The 23288-nt window shown below is 45.0% G+C and overlaps 1 protein-coding gene across 1 annotated transcript in view; it reads left to right on the forward strand.

Annotated features, from left to right (window-relative positions):
• Positions 1-23288, forward strand: part of CACNA1D (calcium voltage-gated channel subunit alpha1 D) — a 322101-nt gene that overhangs the window by 152902 nt on the left and 145911 nt on the right. The window contains 4 exon segments of the mRNA XM_034658480.1: positions 4540-4682; positions 9027-9179; positions 9705-9901; positions 16849-16952. Coding sequence (XP_034514371.1) covers positions 4540-4682; positions 9027-9179; positions 9705-9901; positions 16849-16952 — 597 coding nt within the window.

Genomic DNA, 23288 nt, shown 5'->3' on the forward strand with positions numbered 1-23288 from the left:
CACCTAACTTGACTTAATTGGCATTTTTATAACACTCAAGACCAGAAAGCACATTCTTTTCACATGCACATGGAACATTGACCAAGAAATATCGTGGGCCATAAAAGAAGTTTGGTGAATTTAACAGTATTAAAATCATACAAAATTATGTATTCTGAATGAATTTAGCAATGTTTCCGGATAGAAGGTCAGTATTAAAACGTGAATTTAAGACATTATTTACTACAGCATCAAAAAGCATGAAATATTTAGGGATAAATGGCATACTACAAATGACTGAACTTTGAGAGCAATTAAAGAATACCTAAATAAATGGAATGATGTACCATATTCATGGATTGGACAGCTCAGTTATTGTTAGGATATCAATTCTTCTCAAACCGAGCTATAGATTGAATCCTAATCTAAATCCCAGCAAGATTGTTGTAGAGATTGACAATTTATTCTAAAACTTATATGGAAATTAGAGAGGCTTTCAGCTAGCCAAAGAATATTTAAGAACAAAGCTGGAACCTGATCTTAAGGCTTACTATAAAGTTATGGTAGTCAAGACTACTGTATGATGTCGGCAGAAGAAGTAGACATGAAGATCAATGGAACAGAATTAAGGATTCTAGAAATAGACCTATCTGTATGTGATCAATTGATTTTAGACAAAGGTGCCTTGATAATTCAGTGGCTTGAATTATAAATTGTATTAAATTGTAGTCAGTGGTACTGTAACAACTATTTACCCATATGAAAAAAAAGAAAATCTTTATTCTTACCTCATAACATACATATATAAATATTACCTTAAAATGGATCATAGAGCTATATGTGAAAGCTAAAACTATATATAATGTCCAGAGGAAGATTTTTATCACCTTGAGGCAAACAGAGATTTTTTTAGGGCCCAAAAGTACTAGCTATAAGAGAAATAATTAAAATTTTGGAGCTTACCAAAATTTAAGATTTTTCTTCAAAAGATAGTGTGAAGAAAATTAAAAATTAAAGCATAGGTTAGGAAAAAATATTCACAATACAGTTACATGACAAAGGACTTGCATTCAGAATATATAAAGAATTCTTATAATGTATTAGTAAGAAGACAACCCAATATATAAATGGGCAGAAGATTTGAACAGATCTTCACAAAAGAAAGTATGTAAATGGTTAATAGGCACCTGAAAAGTTGTTCAACATCATTAGTAATTAGAGAACTGCAAATTAAAACCGCAATGACACAATACATACCCACTAGCTTTACTAAATATAAAAAGACTGACAATGCCAAATCTTAGCCAAGATACAGAGCAACTGGAACTCTCATACACTGCTTGTAGAAATGGAAAATGGTGTAGTCACTTTGGAAAAGTTTGCCAGCCTTTAACAATGTTAATCATACACTAACCACACAACCATATTACCAGCTCTACTGTTAGGTACTTACCCAAGGTAAATGAAAACACATGCTCACAGAGACTTTATTCATAATGGATGAAAAACTGGAAACAACCCAGATATCTCCTAATAGGTGAATGGATGGATTCATTGTGGTATAGTCATACAATGGAATATCCCAACAATAAAAAGAAATGAACTGTGGATAAATGTAGTAACTTGGATAAGTCTCAAAAACATGGTGAGCAAAAGAAGTCAAGAGAACATTTGTTGCATGATTTCATTTGTAAAACATTCTAGAAAAGGGAAAAAACAACCCAAAGTGATAGACAGCCAATCAGTGGATAGCAAAGGCTGAGCTGAGAGGGAGATAATTGCACAGAGCCATTAAAGAACTGTTGGGGATGGTGGAAATGTTCTAGATCTTGACTGTGGTGTCTGCACTTGGACTTCTGCATTTGTTAAGACTCCTCTCGTTGTATACTTTAAGTAGATGTATTTTATCATTTATAAGTTGAGCTGTAATAAAGTTGACTTAAAAAGTAAAAAAAATCATCTGGGAAACTTAAATAGGAATGGACTCATTGGTCTTTCTCATGAAATATGAAGAACTTGAGAATATCAGATTATTTTTTTTATCCAAAATATGCATTGAATTACAGTCAAAGAGCAGAAGAAAAGTTAAAAAAAGAAAAGTTATTAGGTCTTCCTGTGAATCAAATTTCTACTCACTAAAGTTTCCAACTGCAGGCTGCATCCCAATCCAATGGATTTTCCATTCCAAGCCAACTGTGACCTATTGCTTTTGTCAAGATTCCCAGTAACAGAGACATGAGGGAAGTAATTGATACTTCTAAAATATTAACCGTAATAGTGTGACCACAAAAGGGCTCAATGTGTCTACCAGAGCTGATGGTGTTGCCTGTACAGAAAAGTTTATTCCATCCCCCGAATGCTTCAGTCAACATATATTTCAGCCTCATCACTTCAGCTTTTGTGAAGAAGAGCATGGGGCACTCATACTGGTGCTTCTAACTTGAGTCAGTTTAGGTAGCTGCTTGCCTTTTTCTCCTGCATTGGGGTAAATTTTATAATATTCTGGATCAAATACTCCCTCTTTCTGTCCTGAACTCTCCAGGCGTGTGGTACTTTTTTTNGGTTTTTTTTTTTTTTTTTTTTTTTGGTCAGGGGCAGGGAAGGTGTTGTGAGTGGTGAAGGGAGTAGAATCACAGAATATTAGACTGGGAAGGTCAGGGCTCTGGATCATTTAATCCAGTTTTCTCCTTTTACAGAGGGGGGAATCTGAGGCCCAGGGGAGGAGAGGAACTTTCCTAAAGCCTCCTAACTCTTAGGAATGGAAGCCAGCCCCAGCCCCTTCCACCCCTGGCTATCTGGCTCAGGTTCCTCTGTAATGGGAGAGAGACAACATTCACCTGTTTTCAAGGGCACTGCTGAAGAACAAGGGGTAAAAGGACCATGGAGTACGCACTGTAAAACCTAGACACTTGAAAGTGATCTTCAGTCACCACCTGCATAAATTATTTTCCTAACCCTTTGGGATGCAAATTCCTGTGGCTGCCACAATTTCAGAAGAGTTTGAGGTTTTCTTTCTTCCTTGTTCTTTGTTCTTGTGAAGCTATGAACTTGTTTTGGAGGGGGACTTTTAACTTGAGACTTGCTGCAGGGGTTTAGAGTAATTAAAAAAAACACTATTCTAATGAGAGAAACCGATCATAAATTTGATCTATTTCCCCAGCCATAACTAGAGAGAGCCCACCATCTGAAGGTTTGAAAAAGTAGAGGCTTGATTTACTCCCTGCTGGCGCCGCCCCCCTCTGCCCCCCGCCCAGGTTGACTGCTAATTGCTGTAGTGTTGTTAAAACAAATGGTTGGTCTTGAAGTGCCCCAGAACGACAGGACTATGCCTGATCAGGACTGTAATCAGACCACCCTGTGTTTTATGGACTTCGTGTCTTGGCAGTCCAGAGGCATGCCAGTGGGGGCAGAGTTTCTCCTTCAGCTCCTAATTAAACTTTGGAAACCTTTCCTTTGTTGCTGGGCCAGTCATCCCCACAATCTGATTGGCCGGAGTTGATTCTATTTGAAATGGGCAAATTTATATCTATGCTGAAAAACAAGCAATAATTCCAAAGAATAAATGTTTATTTGAAAGAGCAAAAGTAACTGTCAAGTGAGCAGATTGTCTGAAAATAGCTTTATCCGAAAAACCTTTGGAGAGTAGGAAAAAATGTGTCATGGCTGCCAGATACAATATTATGCACATTTCAAAAGAGAAAATGACTATATTAATCCCTTACCTTGGGTTACTGCTTTTGGCCTTTGCGCAACTCCTCAGCATCTGTGATTTACATCATTCCTTGAACATCCCTATGCGGGTGGAGGGGTGTGTGTGTATGTGTTTGTGTCAGGGGCTGTACCAGAAATGGTGTAACATGTTGATTAAAATTTGGGACTTTGAGATCAATATTCATTCACCCATTGATTTACTCCTCAGATATTTCTTGAGCACCTTCTGTGTTGAGAACTGTTCCAGGCACTAGGCTTGAACAGACTAAAGGAACAAATGAACAACACAGACTTAAAGTCCCTGCCCTCGTGGGACCTGGATCCTGGGAGGGGGGCCAACATACCTGGATTCATACGTTAGTTCTACGCTAATAGTGTGACCTTGGGCAAGTTACTTGCTCTCATCAAGTGTGTTGCCTCACGTGTAAGATGATAAGAATCCCTACTGCATAACACTTTGTGAGGACTGAGTAATGTATGTAAAGTGCTTGGCACATAGTGAATGTGCATGGAAGGTAGCCGCCATGTTGGTTGTCCTCACGACTTCTGTTCCGGCCAGTCCACCTGTCGTCCTTGGATCCCTGGTGAGTCCCCTCTTCCATGGGACCGGACTTTCTCAGGGATGCTCTGTTGGCAGGAAAACAGCCGAGCTCAATCCTTGTCCCCACTCATGTCACAGGTAGGGGTGGCTTTTGGGATGCACAGCCTGATTCTTGCCTTTGCCCTGCTTCCCCTTCATGAAGGCAGCCGCCCCACAGAATTAGCCCTTGTGCAGAATTAACTACTATTCTCCTCCCGTGTTGCTTCCCTGGGTGACGGACTCTAACATTTCTTCCTTCTTTTTTTCAGATTGTTTAGTGTAATTCTGGAACAATTAACCAAAGAAACAGAAGGTGGTAACCACTCCAGTGGCAAGTCAGGAGGCTTCGATGTCAAAGCCCTCCGCGCCTTTCGGGTGTTACGACCACTTCGACTAGTGTCAGGAGTGCCCAGTAAGCACGTCTTGTTTCCTAAAGCCAGGAGTTTGTTGACTTAGTTTTCCTTCTGGGTGGGGCTCAGGATTCTGGAGCCGAGCGCTGCCGGGTGAGTGCGGTGTGCCAGCCAGGGGCTCCGCAGACGACCACAGGGGCCTTCACGGTTCACAACACGCTTTTGCTTGCGTGGTCACTTTGGACCCCTGTGACGGCCCCGAGGAAGGGCCGGTAGTGATTGTTGTCTTCCTGATTTTGTAGAACCTTGTCTTACAGAGACACCGAGCGAGTGGTGACACGAGGCCTTGAGGTCAGGCCTCCTGATTCCGGGCTGGTTTTCCTTCTTGGACACCTCACTGCCACCACCTCCTCTCACTCCCAGGCCTGCCCCTCTGAGAGTGGTGGCTTATGCAAACGAGGAGGGTGTTGGAGGGCTCCCCGCCGACTGGCTTTCTTCAAGTGAGCAGCAACGGGGCTGGACTCCTGAAAAGTCTGCTCAGCTCTCCACTATCAGGAGTTGTGCATATATCCAGCTCTGGGGGAAGAGATGGGTGCTTCTGGGTCCTCCCTGTATGGAGGGTAGGGTAGGACCTGCTTGCTGGTGGTTTGGAGGACCGAACGAGATGATGCCGGGAGAGCCCCCGCAGCACAAGGTCTGGAGCACAGACCTCGCCCTCCATGGTGAGAGATGCTCTTTTCCTCCACTAGGCTGTGATACCTCTCTGTGCCAGGCCCTAGTTTGCTTTTTGCTCCAGACGTCTGGGCCAGGTGGAGTGCCACCTGAGCTGGGACAGATGCTCTGGCTGTGCTCTGGCCAGCAGCTCTGGGCTGCTTCTGCTCTTCTAAGGAGCATGGAGTGTGCTTCACTGAGCTCTGTCCCTAATGGGACACCCCTGGTGGGGACTTGACGGTAGAAGTCCTAGCACCTCTCCAGGGTATGGCGGCAGCCGCCTGCTCTAGCTGGAGGAAGGATACGTGACGATAGGGTGTGCCTGTTTTTCACGACTCATAAAGCCATCAAAAGAGCACAGATCATGTTTGCCTCTCCAGAAGTTCTTCATGAAATTTTATTAAACCTGTTGGCACTTGGGACACACCAAAAATTCTCTGGAAAAAAAAAAAAAGATTTCCAGATTTAACATTTTAAAATGTAGGAAGTGGTGTTTTATGTGTACTTGTTTTTCCAGATGGTTCATTTATTTTCATTGAAAAAGATCAGCCCAAGTCAAAACCACAGAGCTGTCTGGAAGCAATTGAGAAAAATAGAAATACCTTGGAAATGACTGGTTCTGTTATGTGTAACATGATGAAATGAGAAGTTCAATGAGCAAGCACGTTCTTTCAGATTTAGTTGTTATAGCTTAATCTAATCTCAAAGTAACCACGACAGCCTTGTTTCCCCCAACGAGCAAATGACAGGACAGCCTGTTCGCCACATGTGTTGTACGGACAAGCGGGTGCTGTGGCTTCACGCATGCCAGTCTGGCTGGTGAAACTCCCCAAACTCACAGATCATTGTTTTGGCTTCCTTGTTTAATGAGGTTTTCACTAAATGACTAGTCTAGTATTCCCAGGTGCTCTTGGGAACCAGTTTTAAACTAGATTTCTTCCTTTTCTCCCTTGTAACATGACGGAGCTCTCCATCACGCTCTCCCAGAGGTCAACAAGGAGAAATGGGGACCTGAGTCTTGTTGAGGACTTTTCAGCCTCCATTTAATTACCTTAGTGGAGAACACCCAAGTCTCACGTTAGCCCCAACTGGGAGATGGGTCGGGGGCTCTGGGTCATGATGTTTTCCGTGCTGGTTGTCAACTGGGGCCTAGTGATTTCTTAAGAACCCTGAAATGGTTAAAAATGCCGGGGAAGGTGTGACTATTTATACTTGTCTCAGAATTGTCTTGTGCCCTCTATAGAGAATTCAGACTGTTCTATAAGGCACGATTTTGTGTGTGCCTGTGAATATGTATTCATTCGTTGGGAGGTAAATATGTATTGTAAAAGAGAGTGCTTCAGACATTTGTGGAGTTCTTAACCACCCATACTCAGATGATAAATATTTATCAGAGTCCTGGACCAGCAAATGGGAAAGAACCCTACAGATCTTCTGGTCCATGGGCGTCCTCTTTTAGACGAGGAAGCCAAGGGCTGTGGAGGGGCAGCAACTCACAGATTCTCACAGCCAGTCGGCGGCTGAATGGGAACAGACGCACGCTGTCCCAGTTCCTGGCCTCGTGTTCTTTCCATTCCACCCCACCGTCTCCTGAACTGGAGTCCCACCAGCTCTGCCGTACACGCTGCTTATGTACAAAGGAGCCTAATGTCAGGAAAATCTACACAGTCACGTTAAGATAAACTTCATTATCTCATAAATTTGGCCAATCTGAAGTACAGTAGTTCCAGCGAACAAACGTGCTCACGAAACTCACGGCTCACTACCATAGAATTTAGAAGAGCTAACTGCCAGATGATGATTTTGAATGGCCCATCCGTGTTTTAAAACAAACAAACAAACAATGCCCAAATGAAAAAACAAACCCCTGTCTGAGTACATTAGAGCAGTTACTTCTTTCCAATTCTTGATAAAAGGTGAAAATGTTAGAAGTCCTCTTATTAATCATTTTTTTCCTAAAACCATTTGAACATTGAAATAGCTGAAGGTAATACCTAGGATTGAGGTTGTAATGAGGGTCTTGGAAAGACAGGCTCTTCCTGAGTCTGAAATCCTCTTCTCGGTTTTCCCTCCCCATCTCATCCTTCTCCTCTTCCGTGTATTTATGATCTCGGTCAACTCTTGTTACTGTTGCTGATGAATATTCTTCTCTTTGGTCAGTGTGTCCTGACTTGTCTTACTTTAGTGTCCTGGCTTCTTACACTCATTCTTTGAGTATGTATCGGGAAAGTGAAGGAGACATTGTAAAGGAGCAGTGTGAAGGAGGAGAGACGGCGGGGAGGGGAAGGGGTGGAGAGGGAAGAATGGGGAAAGCATGACTGGTGCAGAGCAGCAGGTGTGTTCACGGGGTGGGAGGAGAACACAGATGCTAAACCGGGGAGTCTGGAAGCCTGGCCGCAGTGTAGGTTCTGGTTTCTTGCTGACCCTCAGTCTGCTGCTTCTGCCCACCTGCTCCTTATCTCAGTGTTGCCTCACCTACCCTCTTCTGTGATCTCACTCCCATTCTGCCCTGTGGCTCTGAGTGTTGCTCTGTGCAGAGAGCTTCCAGGTGTCCATGCCTTACCTTTGTCTCTCAAGTCCTCGTCCCAGCTGCACAACACTTCCCTTTTAATGCCAGGCCCATGATCAGACTTTCTAGTGCAAAGCAGCTCTTGCCCCTCTCCTCCCTCCCTTGTTGCAGGGGGAGACTCCTTTTGACATGCTTATTTTGGGTTAGGCATGGAGAGGGGGGAGGTTTACCTCAAGACCCTGCCTCCATGGGTGCCTTCTCCTCCCTCAGACTCATTTGCTGGATTCATCCTGATCCTCAAGCGGTCCTGCCTGGAGAGCCCAGCACTCCCTAACCACCTCTCTGCCGGCCTCGCCTCCTGCTGCCATGTCTGTCTTTCTAAAGAGGCTGCCTTTTACCAGTGGACTCAAGTCCGGCCCTGTGATCCACATTTAATACCCAGAGCTCCATTGCTGCAGTCTGCTTTGCTTTCCTGAGCTGCTTTCCACCGTGTGACCACCAACCAAGACTCACTGGTGCCCGGCCCGCGTTGCCTGGCTCACCTCCGGCTTCTGGTGCTCTTCCCTCTGGCCGGGCTGGCCCCTCTCTCAGGCCCACTTGTGCAAATCCATCCTCTTCCACATTTAGGCCCTGGCGAGAGGAGGCTGCTGCCCAGTCCTTTGTCTTATCCCCACTCAGAAGCGATGTCTTTCATCCATCCCTCTTTAATTTTAATTGTTTGATATTACTCCATAGTGTCTGTGTGCTGCCCTAGGGTAATTTGTGTTTAATTCTGATGTCTCCTTCTAGAACATACCCTCTTTGAGAGAAGGCACTTTAGTAATACATCTTTATATTCCCCAAAGCACTAAACTTTACGCTTGCCACATGATCGCTGTTGAAAGAATTTTGTTGAATGGGTGAACGAATGCATGAATGAATCACTGACTTCGACATTGGGCAGTCAGTCCTCTCTCTGGGCCTTAGTTTTTCCATCTGTCAAGTGAGGCAATTGGATTAGATGGCCTTTTAGGTTCCTTTTTAACTTATCTCACATCCAGGTTTAATGTTAATTTAATGTTAAATATCCCTTTGTGTTTTATTACTATGTCACATGTATATATGTATACATATATTTGTGTATACATATATGTATATATCTTTGAAGTTCCTCCCTGGCTCACAAACTTATTTTTGTCTCTCCTAGGTTTACAAGTTGTCCTGAATTCCATTATAAAAGCCATGGTTCCCCTCCTTCACATAGCCCTTTTGGTATTATTTGTAATCATAATCTATGCTATTATAGGATTGGAACTTTTTATTGGAAAAATGCACAAAACATGTTTTTTTGCTGACACAGGTGAGTAATGAAAACAGTAGCTAACCTAACTTTTAAAAAAATTAATTGTTCCCAAAATAACTTCTGTGGTTTGGGGAAAATCTAAAACAACATGGTGGAGGGTGGAAGCCAAATATACCAGTAAAACCAGTAAGAACCAGCCAGTTCTTAGCATGAATTATGTTCAGAATAAATGAGGATTTAACCTCCTTTTTTATCCTGATTTCCTATGTAATGCATCCTGGCAAAAAAGATGAGATACCCCCAATACAAGAACACGAGGGGAAACACCATCATTGTTCCCTACACGCTTAAGAAAGGTGCTGTCGAGTCAGGGCAGGGGAGAGAGCCACGGATTCTGAGTACAGACACAGCAGATGACACGGAGGAGGGCGTCTCCGAAGTGGGCCTCGAGGGTCAGGTGGGGGTCCGCCAGCATAGCCGAGAAGCAGGTGGTCCAGGCTCTGGAAGGGCACTCGCTTCGGCCAGCTTTGGGCTTCCTGCTGTTCGTGTCTGGAGGGTGACGCCGCTGTGCTCTGTTTGCAGATATCCTAGCTGAAGAGGACCCAGCGCCGTGTGCGTTCTCAGGGAATGGACGCCAGTGTGCCGCCAACGGCACGGAGTGCAGGAGTGGCTGGGTTGGCCCAAACGGAGGCATCACCAACTTCGATAACTTTGCCTTTGCCATGCTCACCGTGTTTCAGTGCATCACCATGGAGGGCTGGACAGACGTGCTCTACTGGGTGAGCTGCTGGAGGACCGAGTGTGTGGCGTGTTCTTTCTTTGGATAAGAGTGTTTCGTTCGCTAGAGCTGTTGAAGAGTTAGCTGGAAAAAAAAAAAACCCTTGCAGTCAGTTCTTGGGAAGGGAAGCAGAGCCCCTCCTCACTCAGTGAGACTCCCCCTCCTCCTTCCTCAGGGCCCTCGTTTCTGTTCCAGAAAGCCACTGTGTAATGTTGGCTGCCTGCCTCCCCAGTGCTGTCTGCGGACTTGCTGCTCAGTGTGCCCACGAGTCCTTGCTTTAGAGGAACTCCCAAAGTCAGGGCCGCTCTGAATTAAACTCTTAGAGAGCCAGGGGTTATTTTCCAGGTTAAGAGGCTCCTGGACTTCCATGAGCTTGGGGTTTTTTTTGTTTTTGTTTTTAACATAAAGGTAGGTTGCTCTACCAGATCCCAGACAGAAGATAGGGAATATAAATTGGATCCCTTTTATGCTTTCCATGAACTTGGTACAACCTTCAGGCCAAAATGGATTTTTCCCTTATTATACTCTTTCCCTTTTGCATCTTCAGCATTCCCATAAATCAGCCAAGCACAAGCCCCCACCTCTCTCTTCCTTTCCCTTTGGAGCTCTAGAAGTCTGGCAGAGAGGGTGGGAAAGGCCCATCAAACTTCCAGGCCGGGTGGACCCATCCAACCTGCTGTAAAACAGACGCCCTTTCTATGGCTAAGGCCTGGTTCTTCTTGTTCCCGAAAGAGCCAGAAGGGTTTGCTATAAATGAAGGACAGTAGTATTTTAACAACAATTTTCCAGAGCTGAGTATGTTTGTTTGCTTATATATTTGGTAGAATTTGAAAAAGCTCATAAAAGTTTAGAAATTAATTTCCATGGCACAGATTGCTGGGGAAAACAGCTGACAGGCAGATTTTGAGCCGAAATCCAAGTTCAAATGGGATTAGTCAGGATTCCAATAATGATTTGTTAAAAGGCAGTTAGTAATAAAGTACTTCTTGAATGGGCAGTCTTTAGTTAGAAGGCCTACAAACTGAGAAGTAGCTTCTGGAAGTATCTAAATTTTAGACTCTTTACAGGGTTCCATAGTCCTTTATAACTTCAGAGAACCTGACACATGATGGTTATAAATAGGTTTTTGCTTCCCGTCGCCAGTGAACACCATGCTTACAGGATTGTAGAAGTCCTCATATAGTCAGTGTTAGGCCAAGAAGGTATGTTTTTATTTTCTCCCCCAAAGCGTGAGTCTAGTTTGGTAAAAAGTTTTGAGCATCACCAACATGTTGTATCTTGTTTCTCTCTCTTCCCTTCCTTTGTCTTATCGTCCTAGGAAAGAGAGAGAGAGAGAGAGAGAGAGAGTGTGTGTGTGTGTGTGTGTGCGCGTACACGTGTCTGTGTCTGTGTGGGTATGCATGTCTGTTATTTATATCCATCAGACAATGCCTTTCATGAAGAGGAAGAAGGAGGGAAATTATATTGGATGAGCCAAGATTATGGCCATGACAAGGGGACCTTCAAATTAGATAAAGGGTTCATTGTCAGTATTGTCTTCGAAGTCGCAAATCCTAGTTAGATTAGTTGAGGTCTCAATCCCACTCTTGCCTTAAAGTTTCTGATACATAGAAAAGATTCATCCAAATAGCCCAAACTTTGATCCCTGGCCCCCCACCAAACGGAGCAGAAACAACATTTTGATTTTAAAAAAATCTGGCTCCTCTCAGCTCTCTGGTCTCTCTGTTGTCAGAGTGAATTGTCCACTGCTGACCCAACATGCCTTGACTAATACACAATTTTATACTTATGTTACATTTTGCACATGGATTCTCTCATGACAATTTTCCTGTTGTCAAGCAAGTGAGAACTCTGAGTATGTGATTAAAGGAGAGAAAACTCCATGCACCCAGAAACAAAAGTTTCCATTGCTTTCCTTGGAACCTTTAAGTATCACCTAGGATTGTATAATTATTATCTCTATTGTTAATATGACAATCACAGAGTTAATAATTTGACAATATAATAATTATATTCTCTGTGAATTACAGGGCATCTTTATTCTGATGGAGGAACTCAAGTAATTTATCAACATTATCCCAGTCTATATCCCCTTCTTAGAGGGTCTGGAATTTTGAAGGTCGAACAGTGGTGTATAGAGAGATCACTGAACATCCCTAGGGTCCTACAGCTAGTGATTGTGGTTCTTGATCTAGAACAGGGGTCTATAGACTACCAGGGGCCAGATCGTAAATATATTTGGCCTTGCAGACCATAATATCTCTGTAACAAAGACACAGTTCTTCCTTCTGTCTGCCCATGGCACTCAGAAGCAGCCATAGACAACACATAAACAAATGGATGTGGCTCTGTTCCATTAAAATTTTATTTCTGGACCCTGAACTTTGAGTTTTGTAGAACATTCATGTGTCATGAAAGAGTCTTTTGATTCCCCCCCAATTATTTAAAAATGAAAAAGCTATTTTTAGTTCAAGGGCTGTGCCAAGGCAGGCTGTGGGCTGGGTTTGGCCCACAGGTCATAGTTTGGTGACCCCTGTTGTAGACTGGAACCCAGCACTCTTTCACTGGCATTCTCTACTGTCAGAGGTTTGTGAATCATTCTAGAACACTAGAAGGCAGCTAAGTAATCTCCCATACAGTTCACTAAGATCTTATCCTCTGAAACACATCAGGTTGTTTTTAATTACTTATCGATTACATTTATTAACTCATCAGAGAGATAGAAAAGAGCCAAGACACCAAACCTTCTTAATATTTATTGGGCCATGGCCAGGTGGAAGATACGCAGTCGTGCTCCAGAATGCACCATCCTTGACCAGTGCAGTGCCTGGCACAGAACAGGTGCTTGCCAAATACTAGTTACTCTTACTCCTTCCGGTACAATTCCATTGTACCACAATCCCACGTACCATTCTACATCAGTGTAGAAAGGCCATGTTTAAATATCAATTTTTGTGTACAACTAGGGTGTAAAGGGAACATCTTGAGAGATAACTAAGGAGATTAGATTATAGATATTGATTGCAAGCAAGTTTCTCAATCCTTTAGGCGTTTGTATATGGTGGGCAAAGTCTTCACCAGGGATTACTTTGCATCTTGTCAAGCTTATATCCGCTCAGTGTTCTCAAGCTTGTTGATGCCTGATTCTCAAGAATTTCTGGCGGTAGGCTGGCTGGGTCTTGAGAAAAGTGCAGGTGGGTCTAATACGCAGGAAGACATACTTAGAACTATTTGGACATGTGGAAGTTGGATTAACGATTTCTGGGGGCGGGGGGGAAGAAAGTCCTACTAGAGCTCTTTTATAAAGTAAGTTCCATAAGCATAATTACACTGCCATCTGACCCACCCATATTGTCTACGGAGGCAGCAGGGTGTAGGGCAAGAGAAGAGCCTGAGGGCTGGATGGGGCTGGCTGCATGACCTTGGGTGGGTCACCACAACTCTCTGGGCTTTCGCTTCTAGTCTGCAAGATGCACAGTTAGACTACACGTCCAATTCTTCAACTCAGAGGAAATTTTTTTGAAAGATAGGAAATTAAAATAGTGTTGGTTTCAGGAAAGAGCTGTTCATATGTAAATCATTTATGACCTCTTGCCTTAGAGCCAAGCTCTTTCCTCAGTGCACACCACTATGGAGGTGCTTGCTGCCAGACTCCAGCGGGAAGTTCTCATGGTCACACTGACCATCCACGTCATTCAAGACACCTGGGAAATTCCTCTCTCGTTAGCTGAGGGTGTGCGTTTCTGTGCCTTTGCCTTATTCCTTGCTCAGGGGAGCCATGACCACTATACCACGTTCCCAGCAGTGTTTTCACCAGTTAGAAAAAAACAAAAAGCCTGAGGTTGGTCTTTAAATGGAGGTCAAGAAGGTGCATCTCAGCCTTTGAAATGAGGGGAAAAACATAAACTAAATAGAATATTATTTTCTAGGTACCAGGTGACCCCACATGATGACTTTGATATGAATTTTTAAGAATGACTCTAAATTGAAATCCTTCAGCTCATGCTGATTTTTTTCCTTGCTGATAAAGACCACGCAGACAAAATCCCCAGCAGAAGTCTTTATTGTCATTTGGGTATACTTGCCAGTTCCCAAGTCAGAACTTGTCCTGTGTATATGGTAAGGTCTGAGAAATACTTACCTCTGAGCAGAGACTTGGGTTGAGAAAATTTAGTTTTGGTCAAAGACTGGTCCCTAGAGCTTAAGTTTTGTTTCTCTTCTCCCACTTTCTGGAGAGTTAGAGGCCGTCTTCTGTGGCCTTCCCTCCAGCCCCCAACTGTCATTCCAGTTGATATTTTTGATCCAAATAAATGTGAATCTGTCTAACACCTACTCCGAAGAAGTTAAAAGCTTCTTTAATTTAAAAAAAAAAAAAGTGCCCTCCCAAGTGGAGCAAACTGCTGTTCCTAAAACATTCCCTGGAACAGCATTCTGAGATCTGAATGAGGATTGGTAAAGCAGTTGGCCTGGCCACTGACCAGCCCTCTTTCTCCTCATCCCGGTCAGCTCACAGCTGGAGCCAGCTCTCCCAGGGTGGGTCATCTAGTGCCAGGCTGTACGAGAGTGAGGTGTCCTGATGGGAGTCCCAGACTTTGCCCATCCCTTCCTCACCCCACGAGCACGCTCTCCTCTGTCACCTGCACTGCTCCCATGCAGGGGAGACAAGCCCAGAGAGGTCTCCATGGAAGGTCCAGACTCCAGGCTGGGCTCTGGCCACTACACCGGGCAGCCTGCTTCTTCTCCACACATGGGTTTTAAATAAGTTTAGTGGTGTCATTGCTTTGGAAGAATTAGCCTCTGCCTTCCTGCTGAAATTAGTTTATCCAGCTTAATTAGATCAACAATTGCAGCCATGGCCCTGGTTCATTCATTACTCTAATTGCCAATGTGAGATGTGCAGACTGATATGAGTTCTATTAAGCACATCAATTTTCATGTGGCCAAACAGGTGTTTCATAAGGGATTTAATGCCCTCTCCCTAGATTTCAGCAACAGATGTTAGGTCTTTTTTTTTTTTTTTTAAATGTTCTCTTTTCCTGTTTGGCTTCTGCATGAGGCAAACATAGTGAAATGCATGCACTTCATTCTGCAAAGCTAAACTCAGGAGCCAGATAATGTGGAAGAAATCACATGTTTCAAGGCCAAAGGGGCTTGCACCCACGAGGCAAGAACTCTCACAGACCACGTATAGTTCTGTTGGCCAAAATTCTGGGTGTTCCAACAAAGTCAGGCCAGCAGTCATTCATTCTGTCCCTGGACTGGCCCTTAACACCTCCTTCACGGGAGAAGTGTTTGCCTAATTTAACATGGACCTGTGTTGCTGGAAAGTTCCATCTCCAGCCATGAACCTTGAAGCACCTATTTACTCCCACATGAGAGCTGTTCATGATCAAACCTCCCCTGTGAGGGTCTGCCACGGAGGCCAGGTCTGACTGTGCTTGCTTGAGATTGTTCCAGAAGTAGTGGCACAGGGTTCCTCTGGACCAGCCCTCTTTCACCTAGTTCAAGTCAGCTCACAGCTGGAGCCAGCTCTCTCAGGGTGGGTCATCTAGGTCAAAGGTAGGTGTGGGGGATGAGTGCTTCTTTCTTTTTTCTGGGTCCTTCCTTGGGTGCAGTTGGCAAAAATCTCATTCCCCAAGCACCCTTGAATGCGTGTAGCTAGTTGACTTCTGAACACTTTCCTCTTTGTGTTCATTGAACTGTGTTTGCACTCACTGATAGCAGATAATCTAGATTTTAGGTGGGTTCGGTTTCTTTGGATGGGTTGGCTTCCAATAGAAATTTATTATTTTTAGGGTTTTCTTTTAAAGGAAAAGAATTTATTGAGTCAGATGTTGCAGGTTTGTCTAAGTAAGACTTTTCCACCATCACAAATTTTAAAAGCAGAAAGTTCTAACGACTTGGGTAGAGTAGGAAGTACTTTCCAGCTAAGCACTAGCTTAGAATAGATCTACCAAGATCTGTTCTGATCGTCCATGATCCAAGACTGTTTCCAGTAAGAAAGAGCCTGTGTCAAAGTTTAATTTCCCTGCCTGTGTCAAAGTCTGCTATTATTTGCCCCCAAAGCTATGATGACTCTTCATGGGCATGCGTGTGTGTGTGTGTGTGTGTGTGTGTGTGTGTGTGTGTTGGGAATGTGTAGTGAATGTGCCTTGGCTACTGTTGTCTCTGATTCAAATCTAAGTAAATGTTTAATAAAATGTATAGAATGCTATCTCTAATGTGACCCTCTCTCTTTACTAGATTCTCTTATTAACCCACTCCTATGAGACCATCTTATTTCTTGCAGATGAATGATGCTATGGGATTTGAATTGCCCTGGGTGTATTTTGTCAGTCTCGTCATCTTTGGGTCATTTTTCGTACTAAATCTTGTACTTGGTGTATTGAGCGGGTAAGCTACACCTCTTTCATCTTGAAAGCAGAGTTCTAAGGACAGTTGCCAAGACCACACAGGTTTTGCTAGATGGGGGCAGCCGGGTGGGTGCCAAACCTCCGAGAGGCTTTCTCTCCTACTGAGGCTTCCCAAATCAAGATGCTTCCCGGAACTTCACCAGCCTTTATGAAAGAAAGCTATGGAATGGTTATTGACCAGAAATTAATCAGCGTTGTTGCTTGGGATTTAAATAGATTCCATTGCTTGCCTTGCTGTCTGGCCTAAAATGAGATACATTTATAATTGCTTTATTGGTCTGGATCCAAATATGCAGATTAATTAGTACAAAATAGGAGCTAAATGAGTTGGTCCTGGCCGACTTTTGGTAGGCCAGGTTTGTAGATTTCACCAGCAGAACTTACCTGAAGACCAAAGATGAAAGGTCCTAGGTGGGGGTGCCTGTCCTCAGAGCAGTAGTCTTCACCCAAAGCCCTAAGTGGTCTGGCAGCTGCTCCTGGGGCTCCGCTCTTTAGTAAATGGATAACTGATAACTGATTTCCTTACATTTTACAGGTAAATGATGCGATAGGATGGGAATGGCCATGGGTGTATTTTGTTAGTCTGATCATCCTTGGCTCATTTTTCGTCCTTAACCTGGTTCTTGGTGTCCTTAGTGGGTAAGCAGTCAGATCTGTGTTGCACATTCTGCTGCTGCCTCTTGTGGGGCAGCTCTGCGTGTCCCCCAGCTGCTCCCTGCGGCTTCTCTGCATGCGTGTGGACTCTGACATCCCTTCTGTGTGTTGCTTTTGGATTGAATTGTGATTCTCTCTGCCTGTAACTTGTCTGTGAGATGCTGTGTTTCTGATGCTTGCCACACATTATTAATCTCATGAAAGCGTGTCCCCGAAGCCAGGTGCGTTAGCATGCCCCTGTGCAGAAGCGGATTGCAAGTGAGTGAGCGGAGTCCCAGCCTTGGCGTCCCCCAGGAGAGGGCCTTTGTCTTTTGTGGCTTTGTTCCCATTCGTATATAACCTGGCCTTTTTGAGTTACCCACGGCGTATCATGAATATTTCCAGGGCACTTTAGATTTTATTGAGAAGGAGAAATAAACCTAGATTAGCACCGTGAGTACTGAACAATTCCGAAATCTTACGTCCTTCAAGTCATTTACTTGCTTGGTTGCCTGCTACTGTCACTGAGAACTGTCCCTCTGGTTCGTGACCGGTCTTCACTTGTGCAATCTCTAATGCGGAGTAATGAGCAGCTTTTGTATACACACTTCCTATGGCCTTATGGTCTGGCTCGCTCAGTCACCATTTTTGAACTGTCCTTTGGCTGCCTCTACTCCTTGGATGACCCTCCGTAGAGAGGATTCTCCATGGAGAGTGGAGGCTGGCTTGGGAAGGAGATCCCGGTGTTTCTGGGCTCTGCCTTGCCCACATTTGGAGACGCCGTCCCAAGCCCCTGGGGTGGTTCTGTATCCTCCCCGCCCACAGACAACCAGAAAGAGGAGCACCCTGAGAAGGAAGAAGGGGCTGTCTGGGCCCTCCCAGAAGCTGTCCCAGGAGGTCAAGGGCCCCCCCTGGGGGCCAGGGGTGCCCATCTCCCCAGAGGACCTTTGTCACCCACCGCGCTCACACTTCCTCAGGAAACTGGTGGGACACTTGATTCCATGTGAGCGAATCCTCCCCTGCTTTGTCTTCCCCTTTCCAAGTTTGTGTCTCGGGGTGGGGTGGGGGGAATGCTGAGTCAGCAAGGAGCCCTGTATGCATTTGTCCAAACACTGCCTTTTCCAGAGCAGAGAGCACAGCTCCTTGTCCACCATCTAAACTGCCCTGCCTGTTTTCAGGGGATAACGTATTTGGGGTTCTCCTTGACCGAATGTGGTCTGTTTTACACCACGGACGCACAGCTGTGGCAGAAGCCCCTCTCTAGAGATGGCCCCGGCGCCCGTGCCCCCAGTGAGGGGAGTGGGGTCGTATCGAGGGTGTGAGAGCATGCCCCACTCCCACCAGAACCTCCATCTACAGAGGACTGGCTCTCTAAGCCCCTGTGCGAAAGTCTTAACACTAGAAAAGTGCTTTCTCCTGCTGAATCTCTGTGGCCGTAGGTGAGTGTTGGGCTGGGAAGGGTGGAATTTATCCCTGCAGAAACAGCCTAGTGTCGGTTTTGCCTCAGGAATGGCCTGCACGAGGTTAACAGCAATTCTGTTGTGCATTCCTCGGCGCCCCACGTCTCCTAAGTTCAACCAAACTGACTGAGGCCATGGAAACTGCTAATTTTAACAGTGCCAGTGACATGCCTTATCTCCAAGCTTCCCAGAGCAGGAGCCGTCGCCCTGGCAGGATGAAATAGCTCGAGACAGGGGGAAAGGAAAAGGTGGGAGGAGGGGCTCCTTGGCAGAATGGGGGGCACTAAATGTCGGCTCCCAAGTGACACCCTCATGGGACCACCGGTTTACTGGGATATACTTCAGGGAAAATAATGAGTAATTTACAAAATTTGGGTATCGGAACAAAACTAGATCCCTTCAGAGGGAGAAGGCAATGGCACGCCCGGCTCCAGGCCAGAGACTGGAGGTGCCGCTCTGTCTAAGACCCAGACGGAGGCATTGGGCTCAGGCTTTCATTGCCTGGTGGGGAGACTGTCGTGAAGCGGGGCAGGGTGGCAGAGCTGGACCAGAGTGGCAGAGCTGGACCAGAGGTGTAGACCACAGGGCTGTGAAGGCTGCATGTCTGAGAGCTGGATCTTGAAAGGCGATACGGCGTCTACAGGGAAAAACCGATGAGGAGCTTGCTCCCCCCTCCCTGGACAGTTCCCTGCTCCCCTACCCCACTCCTCCCCCTTGCCTGGCCCCCAAAGCAACAAAAAAATCAAAAGGAGTCATTTGTGTGCATTTTCTTGTTAAATTTTTAAAAATTTGCTTTAGTCTTAGAGTCTTCACAATTTTTTTAGGAACACTGAAGGGAGGTAGATGTTAAAAGGGACACAATTTGTGCTGCGTGGCCCCTTAGGGCCCACCAGCCCAGTACGCATGCACAGAATCCTTAAAGCACTGAATTAAGAGCCTCCCATTTTAGAAGCTTCAAGACCGTGCCATAGCCTTCTGATGAAGAATCGTGAAGTGACGCTTGTGTGTCTTTCAGTCTGTTAACCCCTTGGAAATACTTATTCCTGCTCCTTGGCCTTTTTTCTTTTTTGCGTGTGTGGCCATGGCATCCTATTGTATCGTGAACTGATTTTAATCTGCCGACTTGATTTGGTGTTGGTACTATGTGTAAAGTATCCTAAGACTGATGCTTTGGGAAAATCTTTGGTTTTACAACAGATGCTTTTCTCAAGGTGAGTATGAAGTTTATGCAGTGCAAGCCCTGTGTGACCAAGCGTGAGCACGGATAAACACTCGATCTCTGGGGAGGGGGAGCCGAGAAGGTCTGTAGCTCGTGCTGCAATTCCACGTTGTCATTGAGGAGATGGTCCTGTTATGACCAGGGATTGGAAGGAATGTCTCATTTACATCTATAAGTCAGACAGATAGGTCTCTTCTCATGCTGGGGATTTTGGGGTGTGTGTGTGTGTGTGTGTGTGTGTGTGTGTTTTGTTTGAAGCTTGGTGATTTTTTTTTTTTTACCTTTAAATTGTTCATTTAACTTCTTGTCCCTTTTGAGGTTTTTGCCAGTAAATAGACAGAATAAGAGAACTCATTGGTGTCTCAGTGCTGGTTTCTCTAGAGCCACTGCCAGATTCCCAGGGGGGAAAATGATGGACCTGGGCAGTGGGCTCATTTCTTTACCTGCAGGACCCACCTGATGCCAGGCATACCTGTGGAAAGGCCCCCAAGGTGTGGTTCAGACCCCCAAGAAGAGACTGGTAGATGCGAATGCCTGGGTTCTGGTCCTGCCGGTGTCACACACCGGCTCCGGGACTTCACTCCGTAGCCCTGAGCTTCGGTCTCCTGGTCCCTCAAGGACGATGGTCCCATTGTGTGGCCTTCCCCATTCGGTGGCTGGATTTATATCAGCTAATGAATGTAGAAGTAAAGGATTTTACTCAGTGAATGCAACTTCATCCTAAATCTGTGGACCTCCTCCCTGTCCCCTCTCTGGGTGAGGTGGGGACAGACACAGGGACTCTTTGCAAATTAAAGTGTACCATTGTCTGGATTTCCCAGGAGGCGGCGGAGAGAAATGAGCTTTGTGTACACATTAATACTGTACTCTCTGCCCCCCGAGGGGAGGCCACAAAATATCTTGCAACTCTAAATCGTTGTGACTCATGTTCTCTCTGACAGTGATTGCTTTTTCTTTTTTCTTTTTTTTTGCACAACATAAGGGAAAGGCATTTCTGTAGCATTGTGGTTAATCTCACCAGCTTTAGAGTTGGATAGCCAAAACTTGATCCTGTTCAAGCCTCACTTTCTTGGTCTGTGCAGTGGAGCTAATAAGACCATCCGTGTGAGCTGTGTGAGGACTCAGGGAGCTAGAGCGTGTTGGCCCTTTGTCATTGTGGTGGCTTGAGTGAGAGAATATAAAACGTGATTTGATGCAAGAAAAAAATCTAATCAACTCAGTCCTTTTAAACTTATAATAATTGGCCAAGATTAGCCTACATTAGTGGAAAGTTATATAATATTTTTAAATGTTTTATTGCATATCCACGTGTATATGTAATGAAATAAGCCAGTGATTACTGAAGGATGATATTACATAAACCACCTCCTGGGCCTGCTTTAAAGACTAGATTAAAATCATTTATAACTCGCCTATGAATTCAAAGCTTTGGTTTTTGCTAACATCTTAGGGAAAATATTTGAAACACTTTCTTAAGTAGGCTTCATATGTTAGAAGATAAGTGTTCTTTGTAAAACAGGTTTTACAGCCTAAGACTGAAGGTAAACCCAGCCCATGTCTCTAAGTTCAAAGTCCTTCATCTCTAAATTGTGTTCTTTGTGTCCTAGTAAGTTCCAGTTTATCAGATCACAGGTATCTTTTTAAATCATTAATCTGATTTTATATTACTAGAGGCCTGTTTATCTTAACTTCAGAAGTTTTGAGGGGACATGGGTGTGGTGAAGCATTATAGAAAAGCAAGGGCCATTTTTAAACCAGTGGATCATTCTGAGTTTCACCTTTGGGGTCTTCCCATACCCCATTCTAGTTGCATCGAATCCCAGAGCCTCACAAAGACTCAGGCATGGCTGTTTTACTGTGCAGCTGTAGGCATGGAGGGAATGGGGAGGGAAGGAGGGGTGGTGGTAGCAGTGGGACTCTGGACTGTGTGATTTCGGGATTTTACAGAGCAGGATCTGGTTTGGGGCCTCATCGTTTGCCCCCTGGTCCATTTAAATTCCCACCATTCTGAGCCACGGTAGGTCAGAGATGGCCTCTGATTTCTTCTCCTTGAATATTGGCTCAGTAGGCAAAACGTAGCTGGTAGTTGTATCACTTGCGAATGTTTTCTAAGTGGAGACGTAACCTCTGGGAAGAGGCATTCTTATGAATTATTCATGACTGGGATTAGATTCTGCTCTCATTCAGAACTTTACCAGCATCTGCTGATTGAAAATGAACACCAGAGTTTCTTCCTATACATACTCCTCTGGCATACCTGAGTCTTAGAAGAGTAGTTGAATGGCTTACAGCCCCGGAAGGGGCGTTGTTAGGCGGTGGGATAATCAGGCTGCCCGTGTGACTGGGTGCCGCTGTATTACGGAATGAAGTTGTACTGATTCATGACTTAATTCTGTATCCTGACCAGCAGACGAAGGAGCCACATCGAGATCTAGTCTAAAAACGAAAAAGAGGGTACAGGGTTCTTGGAAGGTCTTATGACTCAAAAAAAAAAAAAAAGGTATTTTTCTATGTGTAATTAGTGATGACCGTGCTACAAGAATTCCAGACAAAGACACCTTTCATGATCCCTAGCAGCAAAGTAACTCTCACGTTGAGCTGGGTTTGTCTCTGGTTGGAGTAGGCTAATATGTGAGAGGTTTGTCCACACAGTTGGAGGTCTCTGTTCTTGCATTTGGAAGTCATGTTGTGAGTGGGGTTGAAGGTCGAGGGAAAGAGCCATGGGCCCTTTAGTGCCTTCCCCTGGTTTGGCTTGTGTAGAACAGGAATTGAGCCCCCCTTCAGCTTTACACAGAAGAATGCTCCATTTCCTTTTTCTAATGAAGAACCAAGCTAAACATTTATATATACTTTTCAACACTGAACTTTCTCGTTGCAGAGTTAAAAGGCTGTTGGGGGTAGCTGGCAGCCGGATCCTGGTGCTGCTGGTACCACAGTACCCTAAGGGCACAGGCTGCTAGCCACACCTGACCTTAGCAAGGGAGCGGTAACCTCTCTGCCGCTGGCTCGCAGCTACTGTTGCCATAGAAATGGCTGTCGGGATCAGTGGAAGCGAGGTAAGTGAAAGTTTTCGCTGATCCTTGTTTCCATCAAGCTGACGTCTGTTTCCCTGGCAACAGCAGTGGACAGCAGCCAGGCACTAGCCACGGATTCAGGAGCGCTCTCTCACTTGTCAGCTGTGGCTATCCTCTGTTCCTGACCGAGTTCCTTTTTTATAATGCACAGCAACGACCTCTGAGGACCGGGAGGCACCCGTGTTGCTGATGGAGAGCTCTGTACCGAGCAGCTGCTCCACGGGCAGGCAGCCTTCCCTCCGCCGCGCTCTAGTGTGTTGATGTGCGGTTAGGGGAGGGGGAGAGGTAGCTGTGGGTGTCTGTGTTGTGTCGGGCGGGTTGTTGAGTCTGTGGATCCCAAGTCCTGGCGGAAGAGAATTCATTACAGCACTTCCATCCACAGACCCAGCTCTTCGTAAAGCTGCTGGTAACTTAATGGTCAAAATTAAAGCCATAATTTTCCCGTGTTCCCTATTTGATTGGTGGTTTTAACACTTGCTGTCACTTTTGCAAGGAAAGGAATGTTTATGAAGTCAATAATTTGACTTTTTCTGAGAAACATACTGCTGATTGCTCCTAAGACACTCCTGTCAACGTTATGCCAGTCTTT

Source organism: Ailuropoda melanoleuca, chromosome 4, assembly GCF_002007445.2.
Source record: "Ailuropoda melanoleuca isolate Jingjing chromosome 4, ASM200744v2, whole genome shotgun sequence".
Taxonomy (NCBI): domain Eukaryota; kingdom Metazoa; phylum Chordata; class Mammalia; order Carnivora; family Ursidae; genus Ailuropoda; species Ailuropoda melanoleuca.